The sequence below is a fragment of the Oncorhynchus clarkii genome, chromosome 10, assembly GCF_045791955.1.
Source record: "Oncorhynchus clarkii lewisi isolate Uvic-CL-2024 chromosome 10, UVic_Ocla_1.0, whole genome shotgun sequence".
Lineage (NCBI taxonomy): Eukaryota > Metazoa > Chordata > Actinopteri > Salmoniformes > Salmonidae > Oncorhynchus > Oncorhynchus clarkii.
Window position 1 is genome coordinate 26,670,669 of NC_092156.1, and position 27,788 is coordinate 26,698,456.

Below are 27,788 nucleotides of genomic sequence, written 5' to 3' on the forward strand. Positions count from 1 at the left end.
ACAGGAACTCTTGTCAGAGTACAGCGGACAGCTAAACAAGCCTACTGGCACACCCTGGCTAGCTGGGGTCATGACCTCAGAGCATAAATATAAAATGTTTATCTTCAGCTGTCCACTGAATAATTCAATGGCTGTTTTGTGCAAAATAATGATGACTAAAGTGTATTTTTAGTAATTTTCTAATTCGTCTTCTCTATGGAGCAAGAGGGAGGTCCACCCTTCTGAAATCGAACAGTAATCTGTGCTGCTCAGTCATGTTGTCAAAGAGCCATTATGGTGCATCATCCAGAAACATACAACATCTCTTTTCCATTAAAGATGCAATACTATATGTAACTCTTTGGGCGACCTGACAAAGAAAAGTGAGTTATAGATCTGTCCTTCTCATTTTCAGCAAGTCTAAGAAGTGGAGATCTGTCCTGTTTCCCATTTTTAAGTTTCACTTTTGCTTGTTTTACTTTTGGTTTTGTACACCAGCTTCAAACAGATGACAAAATATTTTCCGTTATGCAGATTCTCTACATTATACTTGCTTGTTTTGTCACAAACTGAAATTAGACAAACTATTACAATGTTATCAACCAGGAAATGGCGGAGCGATTTCTGTATAGTACATCTTTAAATATGTTTGAATTTTCAAACTACCAATTCCCCCCCTCTTTTGTTTTGAACCGACTTCGCCGTGGGCTTTGAACGGGCACCTGGCTCACGCCAGGGAGGTAATGGGATCCCCTCACTGTGACCATCCAAAAGTGGAAGTCGTGGGGGCCTCCGGAGTGGTGCAGCGGTCCAAGGCACTGCATTGCAGTGCTTGAGGAGTCACTACAGACCCCATTTCAATCTCAGGCTGTGCCACAGCCGGCCGTGACCGGGACCCATGAGGCGGCGCACAATTGGCCCAGCGTCGTCCGGGTTAGGAAAGGGTTTGGTTGGCTGGGATTTCCTTGTCCCATCGAGCTCTAGCAACTCCTTATGGCGGGCCGGGTGCCTGCAAGCTGACTTCTGTCACCAGCAGGACGGTGTTTGCTCTGACACATTGGTGCTTCTGGGTTAAGCGAGCAGTGTGTCAAGAAGCAGGGTGGCTTGGCAGGGTTGTGTTTGGGAGGACGCATGGCTCTCAGTGGAGTTGAAGCAATGGGACAAGACTGGAACTACCAATTGGGGAGAAAAATGGGTAAAAGTACCAAATATTTTATTTATTTTTACTAACAAAAAAATAAGTGGTGGAAGTCATGTCACAGGCTCTTTTTCCATTTTCTCTAAAAACCGGAACATCCAGTTGTTGGGGACTCGGCAGAGGCTAGGCAAATATTATGAATATACTGACAAGACACAGGTCTCTCAACGCTAACAATGGGATTTGTTGTCCACAAAGCGGCATGGCGAGCTGTCTAGCTCCCGCCTATACTTTCTTTGGATTGGTGGATACATCTTCATTACTGTAATCCTTGTTTGAATATTCAATGAGGGTTGTTAACATCAACTGCCTATATTCAATGGAGAGATGCTATGCTAGCCTCATGTCATAAATATTAATAGCCATCTCGATACAACTCCGATATAAAGTGTTTTTTCTCTAAGTGGCCGAGATGTTTCGTGTCCTACATATCAGTGCACTCCTAACAAATAAAATACAAATTAAAAATAATAAAATTGTCACATGCGCCGAATACAAAAAGTATGAAAATAAATAAAGTAACACAATAAAATAACAATAATGAGGCTAGTGCTTTCGTAAAGTAGTCAGACCCCTTGAGTTTTCCACATTTTGTTAAGTTACAGCCTTATTCTAAAATTGAATAAATTGTTTTGTTTCCTCATCAATCTACACACGGGCCTCCCTTAAGGGTGCTGTACTGCAGTGCCAGCTGTGCCACCAGAGACTCTGGGTTCGCGCCCAGGCTCTGTCGTAACCGGCTGCGACCGGGAGGTCCAAGTTTGGCTTGGTTGGGTTGTGTATGGGAGGACGCATGACTTTCAACCTTCATCTCTCCCGAGCCCGTACGGGAGTTGTAGCGATGAGACAAGATAGTAGCTACTAAAACAATTGGATACCATGAAATTGGGGAGAAAAAGGGGTAAAATTGAAAAAAACAATACTCCATAATGACAAAGCAAAAACAGATTTTTAGATATTTTTGCTCATATACTAAATATCACATTTAAGTATTCAAACCCTTTACTCAGTACTTTGTTGAAGGCTCCTTTGACAGTGATTACAGTCTTCTTGGATATGACATTACAAGCTTTGCGCACCTGTATTTGGGGAATTTCTCCCATTCTTCGGGGAGCGTCGCTGCACAGCTATTTTCAGGTCTTTCCAGAGATGTTCGATCGGGTTCAAGTCCGGGCTCTGGCTGGGCCACACAAGGACATTCAGAGACTATTCCCAAAGCCACTCCAGCGTAATCTTGGCTGCGTGCTTAGGGTCATTGTCCTCTTGGAAGGTGAACCATTGCCCCAGTCTGAGGTCCTGAGCGCTCTGGAGCAGGTTTTCATGTGCCATTTACTGTCATCTGGGCACTCTACCATAAAGGCCTGATTGGTGGAGTGCTGCAGAGATGGTTGTCCTTCTGGAAGGTCCTCGCACCTCCAGAGTGACTCTGGAGCTGTGTCAGAGTGACCATTGGTTTCTTGGTCCCCGACCAAGGCCCTTCTCCCCTGATTGCTCAGTTTGGCCGGGCGGCCAGCTCTAGGAAGAGTCTTGGTGGTTCCAAACTAATTCCATTTAAGAATGATGGAGGCTGCTGTGTTCTTGGGGATCACCAATGCTGCAGAAATGTTTTGGTACCCTTCCCCAGATCTGTGCCTCGCCACAATCCTGTCTCGTAGCTCTACAGACAATTTCTTCAACCTCATGGCTTGGTTTTTGCTCTGACATGTACTGCCAACTGTGGGACCTTAGGTGTGTGCCTTCCCAAATCATGTCCAATCAATTGAATTAACCACAGGTAGACTCCAAACAAGTTGTAGAAACATCTCAAGGATGATCAATGGAAACAGGATGTACCTGAGCTCAATTTCGAGTCTCATAGCAAAAGGTCTGAATACTTATGTAAATAAGGATCTGTTTTTCAGGTTTAATACATTTGCAAACATTTCTACAAAACTTATTTCACTTTGTCATTAAGGGGTACTGTGTGTAGATTGATGATGATTTTTTAAATTTAAATGTAATCGTAACAAAATGTGGAAAAGGTCAAGGGGTCTGAATACTTTCCGAATGCACTGTACAGGGTGTACCGGTACCAAGTCAATGTGTCAACAGGTTAGTTGAGGAAATTTGTACATGTAGGTGTGGGTAAAGTGACTATGCATATAAAATAAACGGTGTAAAAACAAAGTTGGGTCAATGAAAATAGTCTGGGTGGCCTTTGATTCATTGTTCAGCAGTCTTATGGCTTGGGGGTAGAAGCTGTTAAGGAGCCTTTTGGACCAAGACTTGGCACTCCGGTACCGCTTGCCATGCGGTAGCAGAGAAAAGAGTCTATGCCTTGGGTGACTGGAGTCTTTGACATTTTTTTGGGGCCTTCCTCTGACACCGCCTAGTATATACACTACCAGTCAAAAGTTTTAGAACACCTACTCATTCAAGAGTTTTTCTTTATTTGTACTATTTTCTACAATGTGGAATATAAGTGAAGACATCAAAACTATGAAATAACACATATGGAATCACGTAGTAACCAAAAAAGTGCGAAACAAATCTAAATATATTCTATTTGTGATTCTTTAAATAGCCACCCTTTGCCTTGATGACAGCTTTGCACACTCTTGGCATTCTCACAACCAGCTTCACCTGGAATGCTTTTCCACCAGTCTTGATAGAGTTCCCACAGTGTGGCTATTTGAAGAATCTCAAATATAAAATATATTTTGATCTTTTTAACACTTTTTGGTTACTACATGATTCCATATGTGTTATGTTATAGTTTTAATGTCTTCAGTATTGTTCTACAATGTAGAAAATAGTACAAATAAAGAAAAACCCTTGTATGAGTAGGTGTCCAAACTTTTGATTGGTACTTTGTTTCAGTAAGATTGGATTTCTTGCATTTATAGCAATGGTTATCAACTGTACTGCAAGGAATGTAAGTCGCAGAAAATTGAGGTTGTGGTGGCAGCTGCAGAGAGGTATTTGGGTGTGCAAGACTTGACATCCAAAGAGTTACAGGGTGTGTTAAGCGGTGGTGTCCCGTCCTTTCAGGTTGTTGGCCTGAGGTAGGACTAAATAGATTTAAATAGTGGAGTAGGGTGGTGTTATTTTTTATTTAAAAAAATTGTGAGTGTAGTGTTAGATGGTAGGCAGGGTTAGGTACATTACTTTCTAAATGTAATCTGTTACGTAACTTTTGGATTACCCAAACTCAGTAACGTAATCTGATGACATTCAGTTACTTTTAGATTACTTTCCCCTTAAGAGGCATTAGAAGAAGACAAAAATGGATGTTACCAATTGAACGACATCTATTGCAGGATTAATCAATGTTAAAGTTTACATAGGTGGCAATATATGGATGTTAAATTTTACTTTATGGGTTGGTTATGCAGGCTTCTTCTAACCCATCTCTTTCTACTACATACAATAATACGATTAAATTATATCTTTACATTAAGATATAGGCTGCTCCCAGCCTATAGACAGAAACTAAAACAGGAAGCACCCGCGCTCAGGTCTGTTCAACGCTGGTCCGACCAATCTGATTCCACGCTTCAAGATTGCTTCGATCACATGGACTGGGATATGTTCCGCATAGCGGCGGACAACAACATTGATGAATACGCTGATTCGGTGAGCGAGTTTATTAACAAGTGCATTGGTGATGTTGTACCCACAGCATCTATTAAAACATTCCCCAACCAGAAACCGTGGATTGATGGCAGTATTTGAGAGGTAAGTGGTAGGGTTTACAGTCAATCACGGACTATAAAAGAAAAAACAGCCCCGTCGCGGACCACGATGTCTTGCTCCCAGACAGACTAAACAACTTCTTTGCTCGCTTTGATACATACAGTGCCACTGACACGGCCCACTACCAAAACCTGCGGGCTCTCCTTCACTGCAGCCAACGTGAGCAAAACATTTAAACGTGTTAACCCTCGCAAGGCTGCAGGCCCAGACGGCATCCCCTGCCATGGCGTCAGAACATGCGCAGACCAGATGGCTGGTGTGTTTACGGACATATTCAATCAACCGTATCCCAGTCTGCTGTTCCCACATGCTTCAAGAGGGCCACCATTGTTCCTGTTCCCAAGAAAGCTAAGGTAACTGAGCTAAACGACTACCGCCCCGTAGCACTCACTTCCGTCATCATGAAGTGCTTTGAGAGACCAGTCGAGGACCATATCACCTCCACCCTACCTGACACCCTAGACCCACTCCAACTTGCTTACCGCCCCAGTAGGTCCACAGACGACGCAATCACAATCACACTGCCCTAACCCATCTGGACAAGAGGAATACCTATGTAAGAATGCTGTTCATTGATTACAGCTCAGCATTTAAAACCATAGTACCCTCCAAACTCATCATTAAGCTCGAGACCCTGGGTCTCAACCCTGCCCTGTGCAGCTGGGTCCTGGACTTAGACGGGCCTCCCCCCAGGTGGTGAGGGTAGGTAACAACATCTCCACCCCGCTGATCCTCAACACTGGGGCCCCACAAGGGTGCGTTCTCAGCCCTCTCCTGTACTCCCTGTTCACCCACGACTGTGTGGCCATGCACGCCTCCAACTCAATAATCAAGTTTGCAGACGACACTACAGTGGTAGGCTTGATTACCAACAACGACGAGACGGCCTACAGGGAGGAGGTGAGGACAATCGGAGTGTGGTGTCAGGAAAATAACCTCACACTCAATGTCAACAAAACAAAGGAGATGATCGTGGACTTCAGGAAACAGCCGAGGGAGCAGCCCCCTATCCACAGTGGTGGAGAGGGTGGAAAGTTTTAAGTTCCTCTGCGTACACATCACAGACAAACTGAAATGGTCCACCCACACAGACAGCGTGGTGAAGAAGGCGCAGCAGCGCCTCATCAACCTCAGGAGGCTGAAGAAATTCAGCTTGTCACCAAAAACACTTACAAACTTTTACAGATGCACAATCGAGAGCATCCTGTCGGGCTGTATCACCGCCTGGTACGGCAACTGCTCTGCCCATAACCGTAAGGCTCTCCAGAGGGTAGTGAGGTCTGCACAACGCATCACCGGGGGAAACTACCTGCCCTCCAGGACACATACACCAACCGATGTCACAGGAAGGCCAAAAAGATAATCAAGGACAACAACCACCCGAGCCACTGCCTGTTCACCCCGCTATCATCCAGAAGGCGAGGTCAGTACAGGTGCATCAAAGCTGGGACCGAGAGACTGAAAAACAGCTTCTATCTCAAGGCCATCAGACTGTTAAACAGCCATCACAAACATTGAGTGGCTGCTGCCAACATACTGACTCAACTCTAGCCACTTTAATAATGGAAAAATTGATGTAATAAATGTATCACTAGCCACTTTAAACAATGCCACTAATGTTTACATACCCTACATTACTCATCTCATATGTATATACTGTACTCTATACCATCTACTGCATCTTGCCTATGTCGTTAGGCCATCACTCATCCATATATTTTTATGTACATATTCTTATTCATTCCTTTACACTTGTAAAGGTAGTTGTTGTGAAATTGTTAGGTTAGATTACTTGTTAGATATTACTGCATGGTCGGAACTAGAAGCACAAGCATTTCGCTACACTCACACATGGTTAGCAGATCTTAATGCATGTGACAAATAAAATTTGATTTGCTTTAAAAACCAAAGTATATCAGGATTCCAGTCATTCCAATAAATGTTATAACCCTTGATCTTCAAGAATAGGACTTGGAAATATGGAAGTATAGATTAGCCAAATTGTTTTACCTGAGCATAACCCCAAAACTAAGGATTTTTTTAGCCAGCCCTACTTTGTTGTTTATGATTTCGTTGTCATGGAGGACTGATCGGGCTCATTGATTTGAGTTGAAAAATAAATGCTGCTGTGCTCATGGAAAGGCATTGTAACATTAGTCGTTGGAAGGAGACCAAGGTGCGGCGTGGAAGGCGTACATCCTTTTTATTTAAATGTTCCACCAAGAAAACCAATACAACGACCGAAAAGCTTCGCCATGCAAACTACATGCACTCAAACAAAGACAAGATCCCGCACTGAAGGGGGGGGAAAAAAAGGGCTGCCTAAGTATGATCCCCAATCAGAGACAATGAAAGACAGCTACATCTGATTGGGAACCACACTCGGCCAAACACAAAGAAATAGAGAACATAGAATGTCCACCCAAATCACACCATGACCTAATCTCTAAGGTCAGGGCGTGACAGGCATGCTTTGAGCGCTACTGAATAGTGCTATTTACATGTGAAAAATGAATGCCATTTGCTGCATTTGCTATAGGCCTATTGTTTACCTTTTTGTTGGTGACACTTTGATATATTTTAAAGGGCAAATCCACAGATGAAACAATAACAAAAAGGTTCACCCCACCTCTGTTTTGGTAAAAAGCTGAGGGATGGGCCTGGAGAAATGTAACCATCTCAGATTAATAGATAACTATGGATGCAAGTACTGACCATCCATGATATCAAAATTATTATTTTAACCACTTATGATGTTATACAGTGTTTGTTTACATTTACAAACATTGGAGAAAAACAAGCTTATATTTGGGGTTTTCATGGAGTGTGACAGTTGAACTAAGTTTGAGGCATTTATAAATTATATTAGTCAAGAATCAATGGATATACACTACTGTTCAAAAGTTTGAGGTCACTTAGAAATGTCCTTGTTTTTAAAAAAGTACTTTTTGTTTCGTCCATTAAAATAACTTCAAATTGATCAGAAATACAGTGTAGACATAGTTAACGTTGTAAATTACTATTGTAGCTGGAAACGGCTGACTTTTTATGGAATATCTACATAGGCGTACAAAGGCCCTGGAGTAAACTGGCTCTAACCAGAATAGAAAGAGGAGTAGGAGGCCCTGGTGCACAACTGAGCAAGAAGACAAGTACATTAGAGTCTCTAGTTTGAGAAACAGACATGTTCTCAACTGGCAGCTTCATTTAATAGTACCCGCAAACCATCAATCTCAATGTCAACAGTGAAGAGGCGACTCCGGGATGCTGGCCTTCTAGGCAGAGCTCCTCTGTCCAGTGTCTGCGTTCTTTTGCCCATCTTAATCTTTTATTTTTATTAGCCAGTCTGAGATATTGCTTTTTCTTTGCAACTCTGCCAAGAAAGCCAGCATCCCGGAGTCGCCGCTTCACTGTTGATGTTGAGACTGGTGTTTTGCGTGTACTATTTAATGAAGCTGCCAGTTGAGGACTTGTGAGGCATCTGTTTCTCAAACTAGACACTAATATACTTGTCATCTTGCTCAGTTGTGCACCAGGGCCTCCCACTCTTTCTATTCTGGTTAGAGCCCGTTTGAGCTGTTCTGTGAAGGGAGTAGTACATAGCATTGTACTTAAGTTTCTTGGCAATTTCTCACATGGAACAGCCTTCATTTCACAGAACAAGAATAGACTGACGAGTTTCAGAAGAAAGTACCTTGTTTCTGGCCATTTTGAGCCTGTAATCGAACCCACAAATGCTGATGCTCCAGATTAGATTCAACTTTGTCATTGAACAAATACAGTACAACGAAATGCAGTTGGCATTTGACCAGAAGTGCAAAAAATGTACAAGTAAAACAATTAAGTACAATGTATGTAATTAAGTGGGATGTATAAATGTGCAATGAAGGCAAATGGCAAGTCTAAATGTGCAATGAAGGCAAATGGCAAGTCTAAATGTGCAATGAAGGCAAATTGAAAGTGCAAGGAAGCATGCAACTGAAATGCAGGGATAGCAGCAATGAGGTTACCAATGTAGACATGTACAACTGAATAATGTCCTTAATCAGACTTTGCAAAGCAATGTCAGAGTCCAGTAGTACTGTGAAGAGAGAATGCAACAATGTCCCTGAGAGGCAGTACTAAGCGGTGGGCGAGTGGATATGGCTAGTGCCGTGTCAGAGTTCAGCAGGGTTACAGTAGCCTGAAAGAAACTGTTCTTGAGTCTAAACTCATCTAAAGAAGGCCAGTTTTATTGCTTCTTTAATTAGAACAACAGTTTTCAGTTGTGCTAACATAATTGCAAAAGGGTTTTCTAATGATCAATTAGCCTTTTAAAATGATAAACTTGGATTAGCTAACACAACGTGTCATTGGAACACGAGTGATGGTTGCTAGTAATGGGCTTCTGTACGCCTATGAAGATATTCTATTAAAAAAAATATCTGCCGTTTCCAGCTACAATAGTCATTACAACATCGGGGCGGCAGGGTAGCCTAGTGGTTAGTGTTGGCCTAGTGGTTAGAGTGTTGGACTAGTAACCGAAAGGTTGCAAGTGCAAATCCCTGAGGTGACTAGGTACAAATCTGTCATTCTGACCCTGAACAGGCAGTTCAGTTCACTGTTCCTAGGCTGTCATTTAAAATAAGAATTTGTTCTTAACTGACTTGCCTAGTTAAATAAAGGTACATTTTTTTTTACCAATGTCTACACTGTATTTCTGATCAATTTGATGTTATTTTAAGGGCCAAAAGAAATGTGCTTTTCTTTAAAAAACAAGGAAATGTCTAAGTGACCCCAAACATTTGAATGGTAGTGTGTGTATATATATATATATATATATATATAAATGGATGTAGCAACTACAGATTGCCCCTAAGTCTTTCAAGAGTGTGTGAGTTTGAGCACGTGTCCATTAGGCCTATGGATCTCTTTTTTTTATCAGCATGAATTAGATTGAACAATAAAAGCCCCATGTTTATTCCATCGGCTGGGATACGCACGATGCAGCAGCTGCAAGAGCATAATCTTCACTGGCTGTCCACTGGTTTCAAAAACAAATGATTGACAGGCTGCTTAAAAGTTATTGAATTCAAACATTATTGGGTTCGAATACACATTTAGATTTGTGAACAGCAATCCACAACAACCAAAATCCGTAAGGCGCAAATAGCTCAACGAGAGCGCAGGTGTGATTCACATCAATGCGCTATGTAGATATCCATAATAAGAGATATCCGTATCGCGGTAGACTATACCTCTGCTGTCATCCTTACCTCCAAGCGTTTATTCAAATTGGATAATTTTTGGATGACAACAGCAATCGCACCATTGGAAGACATAGCTTGGACTGTAGCTTACAAAAGCCAAAATTCTGATATTTTCCCGCGATCCATCAACCCCTTTTGTTGTGTCATCATAGTGGTATCCGATTTAGGGTCAGACTCGCCCAGGCGGAACAAATTTAAAAACGTGCACCTTTTATCAAAGTATCTGTAATCTGATTACAATATTTTTGATAGTAACGAATTACAGTTACCGGTTTTGTACGTTACTCCCCAACCCTGATGGTAGGGTATTTGTTTATTTTTTCAAGCAAAGTATACGGGTGTTTTACTCCAGTCTAGTAGGTGGCGGTAAATCAACATATATTGGATGCCAACCGCCGTTAAATATAATCGAAGAAGAAGTATAGCCAGTCCATGAATCGGCGAATGCGAACCAGTTGTTATTCTAGTGATGGAACATGAGTAGATTAATTTGATAACAACGGTCGGACATCTTGAACGCAGTCTCCAATTCTTATTATACCACAGTAAATCCATCCAGTGTCCAGAACGCCATTTTATGAACTCTCCCTTTCCCCCTACTGCGGTGCCGCTCAATTGACCAATCTGCGGCCACTATTTCTAACAGGTAACCAATCACAGCAGGCTTTACATGAATCAGACCAGTGGCTTTATATTCACGGGGCTGCATGAGGAATGTCAACTATTTAACATGGAGACAGCAGTTGATAAACTGGAGGCGATGGTAAGCTGTGTTTTATCAAATAGATTTATTTCTAAAGCAGCGAAAGTAAACCTACGTTCCTAGTCTTTAGATACATTGTATTATGTGGTCTCCAATGAGCTGTTTGAGCAAATGACCTGTGCGTGAAAAACGGCTATGTAGCGAGGATCTAAATTCAAATGTTCTGCCATTCTAATCGGAATTGATTAATTTCCAGGAAAAGGAAAAACACGAACATAATAATATGCGAGTGTTTCCGCTAAGAACACCACAAGGCAAACAAATTGCATTACCATGGCTCTCTTTCCATTTCAGTGTTTATTTAGTTAGCTTGTTTGCCACACGTTTCACAACGAGGACTGCGAGTACTAGACTGCGCCTGCGAAGAGGCCGTATTCCGTGTCCCCGAGTGCGCGCTGTAGGTGACCGTTGATGTTTAAAAGCGAGTTTTTACGTTATCAAAGTTGTAAAAATTGGTTGTTGACCATTAAGTTGCAACTCACAATCACGGAGTCTAGTAAACGTAGCTAGCTACAGTATGTAATTGTTAAAACATTAGCCAGATACTACTAGTAACGTTATTCAATTATGTTACATAAGTTTATTATTCGGCTCCCCTTAGTCACTTAGCTGCACTTATTTGTCACTGCAGAAGATCACTGGATTGCTAAACAGTTATTAATGTAGTTTTAGATTATTTAATCATAACTTGATCTGGCCCAGCCAATCAAATTCAAGTTTGTCGTGTAGCTAATTCTTTAGTTTGACAGGAGGTTGGCTGTCTATTTTTCCTTCAGGGCTGACAACGAACAGGATAAAGAGGAATCCATTATGTTTTCTGTCTGTCCAGTGCCCCTTTTGTATTGTACTACTGGTGACCCTTCAATGAAAGCAGTGCAATGTTAAAAGGGCATTGGCCAGGGATTATTCCCAATGATAGGTTTTGCAAGGTGTAGCTGTGAACCTTTGCTAACAACAAAGCTGTTTGCAGGTGCTCTGACTTCATTGCACTACTGTATTGGACAGCTAGCAGTGCAATAGTATTGTCAAAGCGTCTGAAAACCGCAAAGACCACTGACACAGGAATCAGCAACAAATGTACACTAATGTGTTGAAAGCTGGCACCCTCAAGTGCAAAATTCTGGGAACTCTTCTGGGGTTTACTGAAACAGTGTGCTGAATAACAGTGCACCCCAAGGAAGGGCTGAGCAGGGTGGGTTGTTTAATTAAAAAATGTTTGTTTAAAATCTACAATGAAGATCCTTGGTCTTATTATCCAGTACTGTTGTATACTTTTTTAGCTGTAGTTAAAGTAGCGCTCAAGCCAAAAGTGGTCCCTGAAAATTGTGTACTACATGAAAGTATGTGGACACCTGCTTGTTGAACATCTCATTCCAAAATCATGGGAATTAATATGGAGTTGGTTCCCCTTTGCTATAACAGCCTCCACTCTTCTGGGAAGGCTTTCCACTAGATGTGGGGACTTGTTATCATTCAGCCACGAGCATTAATGAGGTCGAGCACTGATACTGGGCAATTAGGCCTGGCTCACAGTCAGCGTTCCAATTCATCCCAAAGGTGTTTGATGGGGTTTAGGTCGGGGCTTTTTGCAGGCCAGTCAAGTTCTTCCACACCGATCTCGACAAACCATTTCTGTATGGACTTTGCTTTGTGCACAGAGGCATTGTCATGCTGAAACAGGAAAGGGCCTTCCCAAACTTACCACAAAATTGTGATGACTTTGCTTCCAGAGGCAGTTTGGAACTCAGTGAGTGTTGCAACCGAGGACAGACTTTTTACACAGTTCAGCACGCTGCGGTCTCATTCTGTGAGCTTGTGTGGCCTACCACTTTACGGCTGAGCCGTTGTTGCTCCTAGAATTTGCCACTTCACAATAACAGCAGAAATTTTACAATTTGACTTATCGGAAAGGTGGCATCCTATGGCGGTGCCATGTTGAAAGTCACTGACCTCTTCACTAAGGCCATTCCTCTGCCAGTGTTTGTCTATGGAGATCGCATGGCTGTCTGCTTGATTTTATACACCTGTCAACAACCGGTGTGGCAGATATAGCCAAATCCACTAATTTGAAGGGGTGTCCACAGACTTTATCTATATGCCGATATGTGCACCACGTCATTGCTCTTTGTTAGCTGTCACTCAAATGGCGAGTGGCTGAATCTCATTGACTGGAACTCAAATTGCTAGGGGGCTGGCCCACGTGGGGGGGAAATGTAAGCAAAATGGCACTGGATAGCTTCCAGTAAACAGTTGCTTTCAAACTAGGGATTTTGTGGCTAATTCAGGTAAAATGGCAATTCTGCATGTATGAACTACACATTGACACATCAGCCCAGAAAGGGAGGTTTGAAAAATACTTACTATTCGCCAGAGTTCCTGAGCATGATTTAAATGCAGGCCAACTATGCAATAATCTTACTCTTCCAAGTCATTCCCTCACTTGCAATCTATCAAAGCAAGTCTGGAACTGATGTCCCATCAGTCAGCTTCCATTTCTTTTTAGGAGGAGGATCTACCTGAACTTGTCCAAAAATAAAATACTTTTGCTTGTCCCAAAAGTTTTCTGAATGTTGTGCCTACTGACCTCCAAATTAAAATATTTTTAAATCACACAATTGACACTGACACGCATGGGATTGATCACAAGTCCTGGAACCCTATCAGTATTGTCTCTGCTGTCCACTTTGTTCAGAGTAGTGCAATATTTCTTATAGGGCTTCAGTTTTTGGGATAAAGCCTTACCGAAGGCACTATGCATCTCAAGACCATTTAATACACCCTTTTGTGAGGCAACAATTTTGTGGCTGAAGTCTTGGAAAGATGTGACTGAACTTTTTTTCACATTTTGTTTATCTTCATAGTTGTGAAGATCTGTACATGCAATGATTTTCTGTGTGTTATAATGATCTGTTGTAAGGCGTAGAGACTCTACTCCACTCTGTCAGGCTTGCAGTACACTATACCAAATGTCCTTTCAGTTCCAGAAGGCAGAGGCTGACATGGAGTACATGGAGAAACGGCTGAGGCTGGAATTCCTGACAAGTGCTCCAGAGAACGGTGCAGCAGAGGTGAATACATACATGGATGCCACAGTACTTAGTTACAAAACATGTCCTCAGACCAGTCACCCAACACCTTTCCACTCCATCCACAGAAGGCAATGCCATCTTATACATCTTTGAACTTCTGGCATGCAGACAGATGTCTCCATTTGTCTATTTACCCAACAGTCTGTCAAATCAATGACTGACTCGTGTCTGACCACAGGAAAACCCTGTGAAGCTGCTGGAGAACCTGTCTGCCATTAAGGTGAGGCATGCGGCCTTGTGCACACAAGTACAGGAGATTGCAGCCGAGCAGAAGCAGTCAATGGACTCCATTCGAGCACACCTCGACACCACTGTGCAGCTGGTGCAACAGTTACAGCAGACTGCTGACGTTGAGGTAGCCCATTCCCTCCACGTACATCCGACAATGTCAATTGGCCCTTTTCAAAGTTAGGGTGGCAAAATCATGTGCAATTGAGAATTTGTACTGTTTTGTAGATTCCACCACTGACTGAGATGGAGCAGGAGTCTGCAGATTTCCTTGGTTTATCAGTCAATCAAAACACAGCAGAGGTAAGGCCATTTGCTCGCGCTAAGATGTCATTGCATACAGGAGCAGAGCGTACAGAGAAACTATTTTTGACAGATGTCATTCCGTGTAACACCATCTATGCCATTGTATGTGCACTGCTTCTTATAGTCCAATTTTACGTCTCTTGCCATTCAGAGAAATATAAAGCTTGACTGCTCAGGATTTCTCAAACTGAACAAAAATAAACGCAATATGCAAAAATGTCAAAGATTTTGCTGAGTTAGTTCATAAGGAAATCAGTCAATTGAAATAAATAAATTAGGTCCTAATCTATGGATTTCACATGACTGGGAATACAGATATGAATCTGGTCACAGATACCGTAAAAACAAAGTAGGGTCGTGGATCAAATAAACCAGTATCTGGTGTGACCACCATTTGCCTCCTGCATTGCGACATCTCCTTTGTAAAGAGTTAAATCAGGCTGTTTGTGGCCTGTGGAATGTTGTCCCACTCTTCAATGGCTGTGTGTGAAGTTGCTGGATATTGGCAGGAACTGGAACATGCTGTCGTACACGTCGATCTAGATTATTCCAAACATGCTCAATGGATGACATGTCAGGTGAATATGCAGGCCATGGAAGAACTGACATTTCCAACTTCCAGGAATTGTGTATAGATCCTTGCGCTGTGGGGCTGTACATTATCATACTGAAACAGGTAGTGATGGCATTGGATGAATGACACGACAATGGGCCTCAGGATCTCATCGCGGTATCTTTTTGCATTCAAATTACCATCGATAAAATGCAATTGTGTTCGTTGTCCGTAGCTTATGCCTGCCTAAGCCATAAACCCACCACTACCACTCTGTTCACAACGTTGACATCAAACTGCTTTCCTGCACAATGCCATACACGCCATCTGCCCAATACAGTTGAAACCGGGATACATCCGTGAAGAGCACACTTCTCCATCGTACCAGTGGCCATCGAAGGTGAGCATTTGCCCACTGAAGTCAGGTTAAGACCCTGGTGAGGACAACGAGCAGGTAGATGAGCCACTCACTGAGACGATTTCTGACATTTTGTACAAACTGTTTCATCAGCTGTCTGGGTAGCTGGTCTCGGATGATCCCGCAGGTGAAGAAGCCAGATGTGGAGGTCCTGGGCTAGCGTGGTTACACCTGGTCTGTGGTTAAGGCCGGTTGGATGTAGTACCAAATGATCTAAAACGACGTTTAGTAGAGATATGAACATGAAATTCTGGCAAACATTCCTGAGATCTTTTATTTCAGCTCATGAAACATGGGACCAACACTTTACATGTTGCATTTCATATTTTTGTTCAGTGGGATATACACATTGTAATAACTAATATGCCAATGTTTGTCTGTTCAGTTACTGATGTCTATGGAGCCTTCAGTCCAAGAGCAGCCTCAGTGTAAGTAATTGTAACCTCAATTAACACCCTCTCCTCTGCATGTCTTTATACAGTAACACAAACCCCTATTGAATTCCTTTGTAACCATCAGGTTATGTACATAGCTGAATTGGAAAACCCATTACTCATTTTCAATTTAGAGAATTTATATTGACGCTATATGTAACAGGCAACAGCTAGGTTTCCATCCAATTGGCGGCAGATTTATGCAAAATCAGCACATTTTCCCAGAACTGATTTGTTGCAGATAAAAAATCTGAGTGTTGACAGTGCATACAATGTATTTTTCGCTTCGCATTCAAATGTGCCTACTCTGGTCTTGACACGGTCTAGCCAACAGCTCGCAGAAGCAGTGCGGGTAGGCTAGATGAGATAGGAGTGAGTATTATATTCGCCAAACGGCAGTAAAGCATTGATAATTTCACTAAAATAAGACGCTTGATATTTATTGGAAAGGGTCAAATTATTTCATCTGTAGCCTAAAACCGCATGGTGTCGAGTCATAATGGGAGGACCACACTATATAGGGTGACGATATTATAGCAATATTTGTGCTTTAAGGCATTTTCACCACTACTTCTCGCATAATACATTTTATCGGCACAAATATCCCACCATGTCGAACGAACATTCATAAAGTTGTACCGAAATTGCTCGTTAAATTTCTGATTACGATATGACTCATAACTGGGGATGGAAACGTGGGTAAGGAATCCAGGGGAAACCCAAATAAGGGCACAGGACTATGTACAGACAGGATGGCGACTGAAGCCGAAGTGACTGCTCTGTCCACAGCCTCGAGGGAGGGTGAGTTTGAGGAGCTGAGTGAAGCCACGCCGCACAGCGTGCACTCCAACGTCAAGCTGGCTGACCTCAAAGCCTTCTACAAGCAGTTGCATGAGCACTTCTGCCTAAAAAAAAACAAAAAAACAGGTCCGACAAGTCACGTTTGTCCCGAGACGCATGACCCTTTACACAGAAACCCCCAGTTGTGTCAAGGCAACACTAGCAGCAGAAATGTCGGTTAACTTGTGGACCCGAGTCAGACGAATGCTTAGGAAGGTGTACGCATTTTGTGCAAGCACTAACTTTGCCAATCTTTCTCCAGTGGTGCCCTGAGTTTGCAGCAGATGAACATGACGCCAAGCATCTCTCTGGACAAGGGCACGTTTGCCTGCTAATGAGTGGGGAACTGGCACAGCTGAGACTGTTTAAGATGGACCCCACAGCGAAAGTGACTGATTTTGCCCATCTCTCATTGTCTAGTCATGTTAGCCTATTTGAAGGGTTCTGATGCCTACTTATGCTTTGGTTTGATTTCTTTTGCTAGTTATTTTAAAATGACACAATCTGAAACAATTGACCAGAAGCAAGAACTCCAGATGAAACCAACTCACCACAATGTTTGAGGTGCTGTAAGTGGAAGGTGACGGGCCATATTGTAAATTAGATGCACTATTTTTGAAGGTTCTCTGACTGGCTAATGCATCAGTTGAATGCGTTTCACCTGTAAATATGTTAATGATTTGAATTCTGCTGATTACTTTCCAACTGTACGTCAATGTATTATGATGCTTCATTAAAATGAAATTCCCTCTAAGGTATTTGCTCAATTAAGAATTTATTTAAGAGCACAAACACATTAGCATCTTAAGTACAGTGAAGTTGCTTTCCCGAACTATGTAAAACAATTACAAAATGAACAGGAACCTTTAAATTTACTTATGGTCTGTTTCTTTAATATTGGTCAAATCTGATCTATGGATAATGTATTAACAGTAATGGTAACAATTTAATTTAACTAAAGCTTCATGTAGGGCACTGAATACAAACGACATTAAAGACAGGTATGACCTCAACTATCCAAAGGAAATGTTTTTAGAACGAGAGAATGCATAAGTTATCTAAAGTCCAGCACCAAAGAAAACATTGTCATGCTTAAAGGGTGAGTGAATGGTAGTGTAGAGAAATAAGACTGATGTTAAGTTACATGTGTCCTACATGTTCTTCCTCAATCTCACTTGGTTGGGGTCACTTTGGCTTTTGATGGGAGTCTGCTCCAGGACAATAACCCTGCAGGCATAAAGAACCAAGTTAACACTACAGTCTTTAAGCATGCAAGCTCATTAAGATCAACTCTGGTGTAATATGACTGGCTTCTACAAACATACATCTACAGTAAAATTAGTCCTATAACCTGAAAGACGCCGAACAAGGAAGAAGCCACTGCTCCAAAACCACCATTAAAAAAAAAAAAGACAGACTACAGTTTAACTGCACATGGGGTCAAAGATCATACTTTTTGGAGAAATGTCCTCTGGTCTGATGAAACAAAAATAACTGTTTGGAGGAAAAAGGGGGAGGCTTGCAAGCCGAAGAACATCCTCCCAACCGTGAAGCATAGGGGTGGCAGCATCATGTTGTGGGGGTGCTTTGCTGCAGGAGGGACTTGTGTACTTCACAAAATAGATGGCATCATGAGGAACATTTTCTGGATATATTTAAGCAACATCTCAAGACATCAGTCAGGAAGTTAAAGCTTGCTTGCAAATGGGTCTTCCAAATGGACAATGACCCCAAGCATATTTCCAAAGTTGTCCTTAAGCCATTTTGCCACAACAAAGTCAAGGTATTGGAGTGGCCATCACAAAGCCCTGACCTCAATCCTATAGAAAATTTGAGAGCAGAACTGAAAAAGCGTGTGCGATCAAGGAGGCCTACAAACCTTACTCAGTTACACCAGCTCTGTCAGGAGGGAACGGGCCAAAATTCACCCAACTTATTGTGGGAAGCTTGTGGAAGGCTACCCGTAACGTTTGACCCAAGTGAAACAATTTAAAGGCAATGCTACCAAGTACTAAATGAGCGTATGTAAACTTCTGACCCACCGGGAATGTGATGAAAGAAATAAAAGCTGCAATAAATCATTCTCTATTATTCTGATATTTCATATTCTTAAAATAAAGTGGTGATCCTAACTGACCTAAGACAGGGAATTTTTACTAGGATTTAAATGTCAGGAATTGTGAAAAACTGAGTTTAAATGTATTTGGCTAAGGTGTATGTAAACTTCTGACTTCAACTGTGTGTGTGTGTGTGTATAAATAAAATGAAGAAAAAAAAACACACCTGTGAGGCTGACTCCAGGTCTCATGACTAGCCATTTCTAGCTTTTCTGTCAAAACAAAGTTGATTAGAATTTGACACCTCTTTAGTAAGTCAGTAATTGGGGAGAAAGGGAGGGTGCTTTTGCTCACCTGCGACAGGTGCTGGTTCTGTCCAGTCATTGGTGTCGACCCCCTTTCGTTCTGCCACTTCGGCACGGTCCCCTCCTGGACAACCTGCATCCTCACTCAACTCGCCCTCCACCTGGGGCTCACACACACCCAGTCTGGCCACAGGTGAAGGCATAAACATACCACAACACTTCAAGACACCAATTCACACTTTACAGTAACAACGGGTCAGTTGTGGGTGGACACATCAGGTACCATCTCAGAGCTTCTAGGCCATAGGTTCACAAGGCCATAGTACGAATGAAGCAGGTATATTGGTAATGATCACTTTTTCAGAAGGTTCCATTGGTCACTATTGTAAAAGTATGGGCCCAAGTTGCGACTTAACTAATTAGTAGGGATGCGCAATGTCGGTTAACATATCAGAATCGGGTGATATTAGCCAAAAATGCCAACATCGGCCCGATGTCTAGTTTAACGCCGATGTTAAAGCTGACGTGCATACCTATAATGTAGGTACATACCGTAATGACGCCACGTAAAATTTTGCGCTACACGTGCAACACAGCATTCCTAACCTAGCCCATAATGTCTGCTGTGTGGATCGAGCAGTCATTTGAACGAGTAAGAACATTTCAGCGAGACAGCTCAAAGGTGAAATCCAATAACTTGGGGCGGCAGGTAGCCTAATGGTTAGAGAGTTGGACTAGTAACTGGAAGGTTGCAAGATCGATTCCCCGAGCTGACAAGGTAAAAATCTGTCGTTCTGCCCATGAACAAGGCAGATAACCCACTGTTCCTAGGCCGTAATTGAAACTAAAAATGTGTTCTTAACTGACTTGCCTAGTTAAATAAAACGTTTTTTTTTTTAAACTCCAAGATAATGGATTCATTGTCTGTTGTGGTTGATGTTGGTTCCACAGTAATAACGTCACGACATACTATGGAATGCCGTTTGGGTCTTTGTGTGTCAAAGATACATCAAATAACAGTTTTAATATAGAATGTTGTGTGTTCTGAATTCGCACGTGGAAGCCAAGCGCCACCACTACTATCAGTAGCACTGTCAAAGCTGTGCAAACAAGCAAACACCAGCCACGAACAATGTTTATAATACCGCGTTGGTAATAAAGCATTATTTGTTCGGCCGCAACTTCTGGGGTAGCTAGCTTTAGCTTGGTACCTAGCTAGCACCAATATAACCAGCCTGAAAACAATGACCAGTAGAAACTGCAGTCATTTAAATGTATTCTTAGCAATGATTTAGGAAGCCACTTGTTCGCCTATTGAAATTCAGTTGATGAAAATAAATAGCTAGCCAGCTACTTAACCCTGTTGCCGAAAGCTAATGTTATTGGCAGCCAGCTAGCTTCATCTGGCTAGTGAGGCTCGACCGGACCGGGTTATGTGTTGTGAAGATAGCCACAATAAGGATTAGGCAAATCAAATAAAAAATTTGCCACATACACATGGTTAGCAGATGTTAATGCGAGTGTTGCGAAATGCTTGCGCTTCTAAACTCAGCGAGAAGAGAAACGTCCCCTTTTCAGGACCCCGTCTTTCAAAGATTATTCGTAAAAATCCAAATAACTTCACAGATCATTGTAAAGTGTTTAACTTGTTATGGCTTGGGGGCAGTATTTCAACATCTGGATGAGAAGCGTGCCCAAAATAAACTGCATGTTACTCAGGCCCAGAAGCTAGGATATGCATATAATTGGTAGATTTGGATAGAAAACACTGTTAAAATAATGTCTGGGAGTGTAACAGAACTGATATGGCAGGTGAAAATCCATCCAGGAAGTGGGATATTTTTGATGTGTGTAGTTTAATTGAATGCCTAGGACCCAGATTGCAGTTCCTATGGCTTCCACTAGATGTCAACAGTCTTTAGACATTGTTTCAGGCTTGTTTTCTGAAAAATGAAGCAGAATGAGACCATTTTGTAAGTGGCATGCAGAATGAAGCAGAGCTCCTTTGCGCGCTTGACCAATTGCGCACCCTTCGTTCTTTTTCCTTTCTATTGAATACGCTATTGTCCCGTTTAAATATTATTGATTATTTAGACAATAGACAACCTGAGAATTAATTATATAAACATCGTTTGACATGTTTCAACAAACTTTACCGGTACTATTAGGATGTATTCGTCTGCATGTTGTGACCACCATTAAGCCAGTGGATTACTGAACAAAACGCGCCAACAAAACTGAGTTTTTGGGACATAAAGAGGAACTTTATCGAACAAAAATGGTGTAACAGGGACTATTGTAACTGCAACCAGATGAAGCTCAAAGGTAAGTGAAGAATTTAATCGCTATTTCTGACTTTTGTGACTCCTCTACTTGGCTTGAAAATGTATGCTAGTGTAAGCGGGGTGCTGTCCTCAGATAATCGCATGCTATGCTTTCGCCGTAAAGCCTTTTTTAAATCTGACACAGCGGCTGGATTAATAAGAAGTTAAGCTTTATTTTGATGTATAACACTTGTATCTTTATTCTGTATTTTGAATTTGGCGCTCTGCAATTTCACCAGATGTTGTCGAGGTGGGTCACTAGCGGAATGCCTGCGCCAGAGAGGTTAAACACTGTTTACCATGCTTGTTCAATGACCCATAAACAATGAATGAACATGCACCTGTGGAACGGTCGTTAACTTCTCTAGGGTAGGGGGCAGTATTGGGAATTTTGGATGAAAAGCGTGCCCAAATTAAACTGCCTGCTACTCAGCCATAAAAGCTAGAATTATGCATAATAATTAGTAGATTTGGATAGAAAACACTGAAGTTTCTATACTGTTTGAATGATGTCTGAGTATAACAGAACTCATATGGCAGGCAAAAACCTGAGAAAATCCAACCAGGAAGTGGGAATTCTGAGGTTTGTGGTTTGTCAACTCTTGGCCTATCAAATACACAGTGTCTATGGGGTCATATTGCACTTCCCAAGGCTTCCACTAGATGTCAACAGTCTTTAGAAACTTGTTTGAGGCTTCTACTGTGAAGTGGGGGCGAATGAGAGGGGAATGAGTTAGAGGTCTGCCAGAGAGCCACGACCTGGCAACGCGAGTTAGCTTGAGTATCATTGCATTTCTGAAGACAAAGGAATTCTCCAGTTGGAAAATTATTGAAGATTTATGTTAAAAGCATCCTAAATATTGATTCTATACATCGTTTGACATGTTTCTACGGACTGTAACAGAACTTTTTGACTTTGTCTGCTCCTAGTGATCGCGCGTCATGGATTTGGATTACTGGGCTAAACGCGCAAACAAAAAGGAGGTATTTGGACTTAAATGAACATTATTGAACAAAGCAAACATTTGTGGAACTGGGATTCCTGGGAGTGCATTCTTATGAAGATCAAAGGTAAGTGAATATTTATAATGCTATTTCTGACTTCTGTTGACTCCAACATGGTGGATTTGGCTTGATTTGTTGTCTGAGCTCTGTACTCAGATTATTGCATGGTTTGCTTTTTCCGTAAAGTTTTTTTCAAATCTGACACAGCGGTTGCATTGAGAAGTGGATCTAAAATTCCATGCATAACAGTAGTATCTTTTAGCAATGTTTATTATGAGTATTTCTGTAAATTGTTGTGGCTCTCTGCAAAATCACCGGATGTTTTGGAACTACTGAACATAACGCGCCAATGTAAACTCAGATTTTTGGATATAAATATGAACTTTACCGAACAAAACATACATGTATTGTGTAACATGAAGTCCTATGAGTGTCATCTGATGAAGATCAAAGGTTAGTGATTAATTTTCTCTCTTTCTGCTTTTTGTGACTCCTCTCTTTGGCTGGAAACAATCGTGTGGTGTGCTTTCGTCGTAAAGCCTTTTTGAAATTGGACACTGTGGCCGGATTTACAACAACTGTATGTTTAAAATGGTGTAAAATACTTGTATGTTTGAGGAATTTTAAATATGGGATTTCTGTTTTGAATTTGGCGCCCTGCAGTTTCACTGGCTTCTTGACGAGGTGGGACCCTAGAGAGGTTAAGACACTAACAGCTTACAGACGGTAGGCAATTAAGGTCACAGTTATGAAAACTTAGGACACTAAAGACACCTTTCTACTGACTCTGAAAAACACCAAAAGAAAGATGCCTAGGGTCCCTGCTCATCTGCGTGAACGTGCCTTAGGCATGAAGTCTGCAGATGTGGCCAGGGCAATAAATTGCAATGTCCGTACTGTGAGACGCCTAAGACACTGCTACAGGGAGACAGGACGGACAGCTGATCGTCCTCGCAGTGGCCGACCACGTGTAACATCTGCACAGGATTGGTACTTCCGAACATCACACCTGCGGGACAGGTACAGGATGGCAACAGCCGCCTGAGTTACACCAGGAACGCACAATCCCTTCATCAGTGCTTAGACTGTCCGCAATTGGCTGAGAGAGGCTAGACTGAGGGCTTGTAGGCCTGTTGTAAGGCAGGTCCTCACCAGACATACCGGCAACAACGTCGCCTATGGGCACAAACCCACAGTCGCTGGACCAGATAGGACTGGCAAAAAGTGCTCTTCACTGACGAGTCGCGGTTGTGTCTCACCAGGGGTCATGGTCGGATTCGCGTTTATCGTCGAAGGAATGGGCGTTACGCCGAGGCCTGTACTCTGGAGCGGGATCGATTTGGGGCGGTGTGTCACACCATCATCGGACTGAGCTTGTTGTCATTGCAGGCAATCAACGCTGTGCGTTACAGGGAAGACATCCTCCTTCCTCATGTGGTACCCTTCCTGCAGGCTCATGCTGACATGACCCTCCAGCATGACAATGCCACCTGCCATACTACTCGTTCTGTGCGTGATTTCCTGCACGACAGGAATGTCAGTGTTCTGCCATGGCCAGCGAAGAGCCCGGATCTCAATCCCATTGAGCACGTCTGGGACCTGTTGGATTAGAGGGTGAGGGCTAGTGCCATTCCCCCCTCGAAAAGTCCGGGACTTACAGGTGCCTTGTTGAAAGAGTGGGGTAACATCTCACGGCAAGAACTGGCAAATCTGGTGCAGTCCATGAGGAGGAGATGCACTGCAGTACTTAATGCAGCTGGTTGCCACACCAGATACTGACTGTTACTTTTGATTTTGACCACCCCCCTCCCCCTTTGTCAGAGACACATTATTCAATTTCTGTTAGTCACATGTCTGTGGAACTTGTTCAGTTATGTCTCAGTTGTTGAATCTTATGTTCATACAAATATTTAGTCTTCTGAAAATAAACGCAGTTGACGTTTCTTTTTTTTGCTGAGTTTAGATTGCTTAAAAGGCCGCTAAAAATTGTAATATTGGTATCTTTTTTTTTTGGCAAGGAAAATATCGATATCGGCCAAAAATGTCATATCGGTGCATCACTACTAATTAGTAAACTATGTTGGACTGACTTCAACTGTGGATATTGGATTAGTTTGTAAGGTTATATGCTAATGGCTGGGCACTCACTGCTGTTTGGGGTGTGCAACCAGACCTGGACTTTTCAGAACCCTTTGACCAGCGGCCCTTTCCACCAACATGCCCTGCAGTACCTCATCCAGAGTAGAGTGAGCTCTGGAGGGAGAGAGAGCGAGCCTGAGTATACGTCACTTATGTGAACTTTACCACTTTAGGGGTACTACTCTTTTAGTATTATATCACTAGTCTGGTAATATAGCCAATTAATAAATACGGCAGAAATAGTGTCCAATACAGTAGTCTCCAACCCTGGTCCTGGAGGTTCGGAGTGAATAAACTAAGTGTTGGCTGGAACAAAAGCAGGCACAGTTGTGACCCCTAGCCAGAGCTTCAGTGCATTCAGAAAGTATTCAGACCTTGACTTTGATCAAATTTTGTTATGTAATAACAGCCTTATTCTAAAATGTATTAAATTGTTTTGTTTCCTCAATCTACACACAATACCCCATAATGACAAAGCAAAAGCAGGTTTTTAGAAACTTTTTTATATATATATATATATATATATATATATATATATATATATATATATATATATTTGCAAAATTATCAAATGTACAAGTATTCAGTCCCTTTACTCAGTACTTTTTGAAGCACCTTTGGCAGCGATTACGGCCTCGAGTCTTCTTGGGTATGATGCTTCAAGCTTGGTACAACTGTATTTGGGGAGTTTCTCCCATTCTCTGCAGATCCTCTCAAGCTCTGTCAGGTTGGATGGGGAGTGTCACTGCACAGCTATTTTCAGGTCTCTCCAGAGATGTTCGATCGATCGGGTTCAAATCCAGGCTCTGGCTGGGCCACACAAGAACATTCAGAGATTTGTCCCGAAGCCACTCCTGCGTTGACTTGGCTGTGTGCTTAGGGTTGTTATCCTGTTGGAAGGTGAACTTTGCCCCAGTCTGAGGTCCTGAGCCCTCTGGAGCAGGTTTTCATCAAGGCTCTCTCTCTGTACTTTGCTCTGTTCCTATTTCCCTCGATCCTGACTAGTCTCCAAGTCCCTGCTGCTGAAAATCATCCCCACAGCATGATGCTGCCACCACCATCCTTCACTGCAGGGATGGTGCCATATTTCCTCCAGACGTGACGCTTGGCATTCTGCCAAATAGTTCAATCTTGGTTTCACCAGACCAGAGAATCTTGTTTGTCATGGTCTGAGAGTCTTTTATAGGTGCCTTTTGGCAAACTCCAAGTAGGCTGTTGTCGTGCCTTTTACTGAGGAGTGGCTTCTGTCTGGCCACTCTGCCACAAAGGCCTGATTGGTGGAGAGCTGCAGAGATGGTTGTCCTACTGGAAGGTTCTCGCATCTCCACAGAGGAACTCTGGAGCTCTGTCAGAGTGACCATTGGGTTCTTGGTCATCTCCTTGACCAAGGACCTTCTCCCCTTCTCCCCCTGAAACTTCTTCCATTTAAGAATGATGGAGGCCACTGTGTTCTTGGACCTTCAATGCTGCATACATTTTGGCTTGGTTTTTGCTCTTACATGCACTGTGGAATCTTGTATAGACAGGTGTGTGCCTTTGCAAATCATGTCCAATCAAGTGAATTTACCACAGGTGGATTCCAATCAAGTTGAAGAAACATCAAGGATGATCAATGGAAACAGGATTCACCTGAGCACAACTTTGGAGGTATGTTTATTTTTAATACATTTGGAAACATTTCTTAAAACCTGTTTCATTCTGGGTATTCTGTATAGATTGAGAATTTTTTCATTTAATCCATTTTAGATTAAGGCTGTAACGTAACAAAATGTGGAAAGTGTCAAAGGTTCTGAATACACTATGTTTAGTGAGGCCTACCTGTCAGTCTCCTCCAGTGAGTCTGGGCCCCCAGACAGGCCTTTGGCCTGGCTCTGCTGTACAGATGATGCAGCTCCCTCTGTGTCTGGACCACAGCCTGAAAGGTAATCTGAACAGAGGTAAATTGCTTTTGGGTCAATTTCTTATTAGAAATATGTATTTGCTACTGTTTAGAGATACTGTTTTTTCTTTTCTTATAATGCTGATGTAATGCAGTGTAGTACCTTCACTGTGTGTGCTGCCATGGTGAGCTCCTGATGTCTCTGCCTGCTGTGTACTGGCCACAGAACCCTCTTCGTCAGTTAGCACTTGATCATTAATCACATCTTCATCCTTATGGTCTGTCTCCTCTTCGCCAGGCAACACTTCCTCATCTGACACAAGTTCATCTTCTGCAGAGACAGGTTTATAACTGAACACAGTCTACCACCAAACATACATAGTACACTGATCTAATAGTAATATCACGTCAGTTAGTTGAAATTCAGTTACTGACAATAACATTCAACTGATCAGCAACACCTTGCTTAATTGAATCAGGAGAGTTCCCACTGGGCGCAGACGTCAGTTCTGATTTACATTTGGTTGAGTTGTCAACTAACGGGAATTAAACGTGAAATCAAAAAATGTCACCATGACATTGGATTTACATAATAACAAATAAAATACAATTCTTACGTAATTACTTTTAAAAAATCCAATACGTTTCCCCACATTGATTTAATGTCATCACAAATGTTTGTTGGGGGGGGTTGGGTTAACATGGATAGAGCTTCTATAAAAGCCTGTACCCGCTCCTCCAGAACTATGTTTGGAGACAACACCTCACCTCCCTCTAAAACAGAGGAGCTAGCATCCAGAGGATCTTCGTCCATCAGGTCGACATCCACACCAGCACAACTACCCTGATCGGACCCTTCCAACTCTTTCCTGTCAGCAGCCAGCGACATCCCTCTCTCCCCTTCGAGATACTCCATGTTCTTCTCCTCTAAACTCTCTCTCTCCTCCACCTCCTCCCTTTCTTGGCTGGTGGTGGGTACGGTGTAGGTAGAGCCCACGCCCTCCTGGCTGGTCCCTGTGGTCCGTCTCTCTCCGGAGCTGGCTGTGGTGAACTCTGACACGCCCACGTGCGTCCCAGTCTCCTCGACGGAGGAGTCTCTCATCAGGGGTGAGGTCTGTCTGGAGAGGTCTGTCTGCAGATAGAGCAGCCAAGATATCAACATTTCAGTTACGTTTATAATGGGTAAAACTTCACACCCTGTACATCTCCAGGACCAGGTTGGTTGGCACCCGCGTACTATATATTTCGACAAGTCTGAAGAATTAATTGAAACATTGTTCTGACTGG

The 27,788-nt window shown here is 42.5% G+C and overlaps 2 protein-coding genes across 3 annotated transcripts in view; one reads left to right on the forward strand and one right to left on the reverse strand.

Annotated features, from left to right (window-relative positions):
- Positions 1–10,574: 10,574 nt before the first annotated feature.
- Positions 10,575–17,546, forward strand: LOC139419490 (SKA complex subunit 2-like). Of its 2 annotated transcripts, none has more exons than XM_071169443.1 (6): positions 10,575–10,924; positions 13,903–13,992; positions 14,192–14,368; positions 14,470–14,544; positions 15,904–15,946; positions 17,055–17,546. In XM_071169443.1, the coding sequence occupies exons 1-6, from the start codon at positions 10,832–10,834 to the stop codon at positions 17,063–17,065; spliced, it is 489 nt and encodes a 162-aa protein (XP_071025544.1). In that variant the 5' UTR covers positions 10,575–10,831; the 3' UTR covers positions 17,066–17,546. The 2 variants fall into 2 exon arrangements, 1 of the variants encoding a protein (XP_071025544.1); XR_011635415.1 differs by having other exon boundaries at positions 10,777–10,924; positions 14,470–15,500; positions 15,612–15,946.
- A 245-nt stretch (positions 17,547–17,791) lies between these two features.
- LOC139419491 (testis expressed 14, intercellular bridge forming factor) overlaps positions 17,792–27,788 on the reverse strand; it is a 33,428-nt gene continuing 23,431 nt past the window's right edge. Inside the window, exons 25-31 of the mRNA XM_071169444.1 lie at positions 27,270–27,633; positions 26,665–26,832; positions 26,441–26,549; positions 24,632–24,736; positions 19,204–19,337; positions 19,076–19,121; positions 17,792–18,019 (exon numbers count right to left, since the gene is read on the reverse strand). Of these exons, the coding sequence (XP_071025545.1) occupies positions 17,944–18,019; positions 19,076–19,121; positions 19,204–19,337; positions 24,632–24,736; positions 26,441–26,549; positions 26,665–26,832; positions 27,270–27,633 (1,002 nt within the window). The 3' untranslated portion in view covers positions 17,792–17,943. The remainder of the gene's footprint in view (positions 18,020–19,075; positions 19,122–19,203; positions 19,338–24,631; positions 24,737–26,440; positions 26,550–26,664; positions 26,833–27,269; positions 27,634–27,788) is intronic.

Coding starts and splice junctions, on each gene's coding strand:
- LOC139419490 (XM_071169443.1), top strand. CDS start 10,832: ATGAATCAGACCAGTGGCTTTATATTCACGGGGCTGCATGAGGAATGT. Junction 10,925..13,902: donor TTGATAAACTGGAGGCGATG/GTAAGCTGTGTT, acceptor ATGTCCTTTCAG/TTCCAGAAGGCAGAGGCTGA. Junction 14,545..15,903: donor TCAATCAAAACACAGCAGAG/GTAAGGCCATTT, acceptor TTGTCTGTTCAG/TTACTGATGTCTATGGAGCC.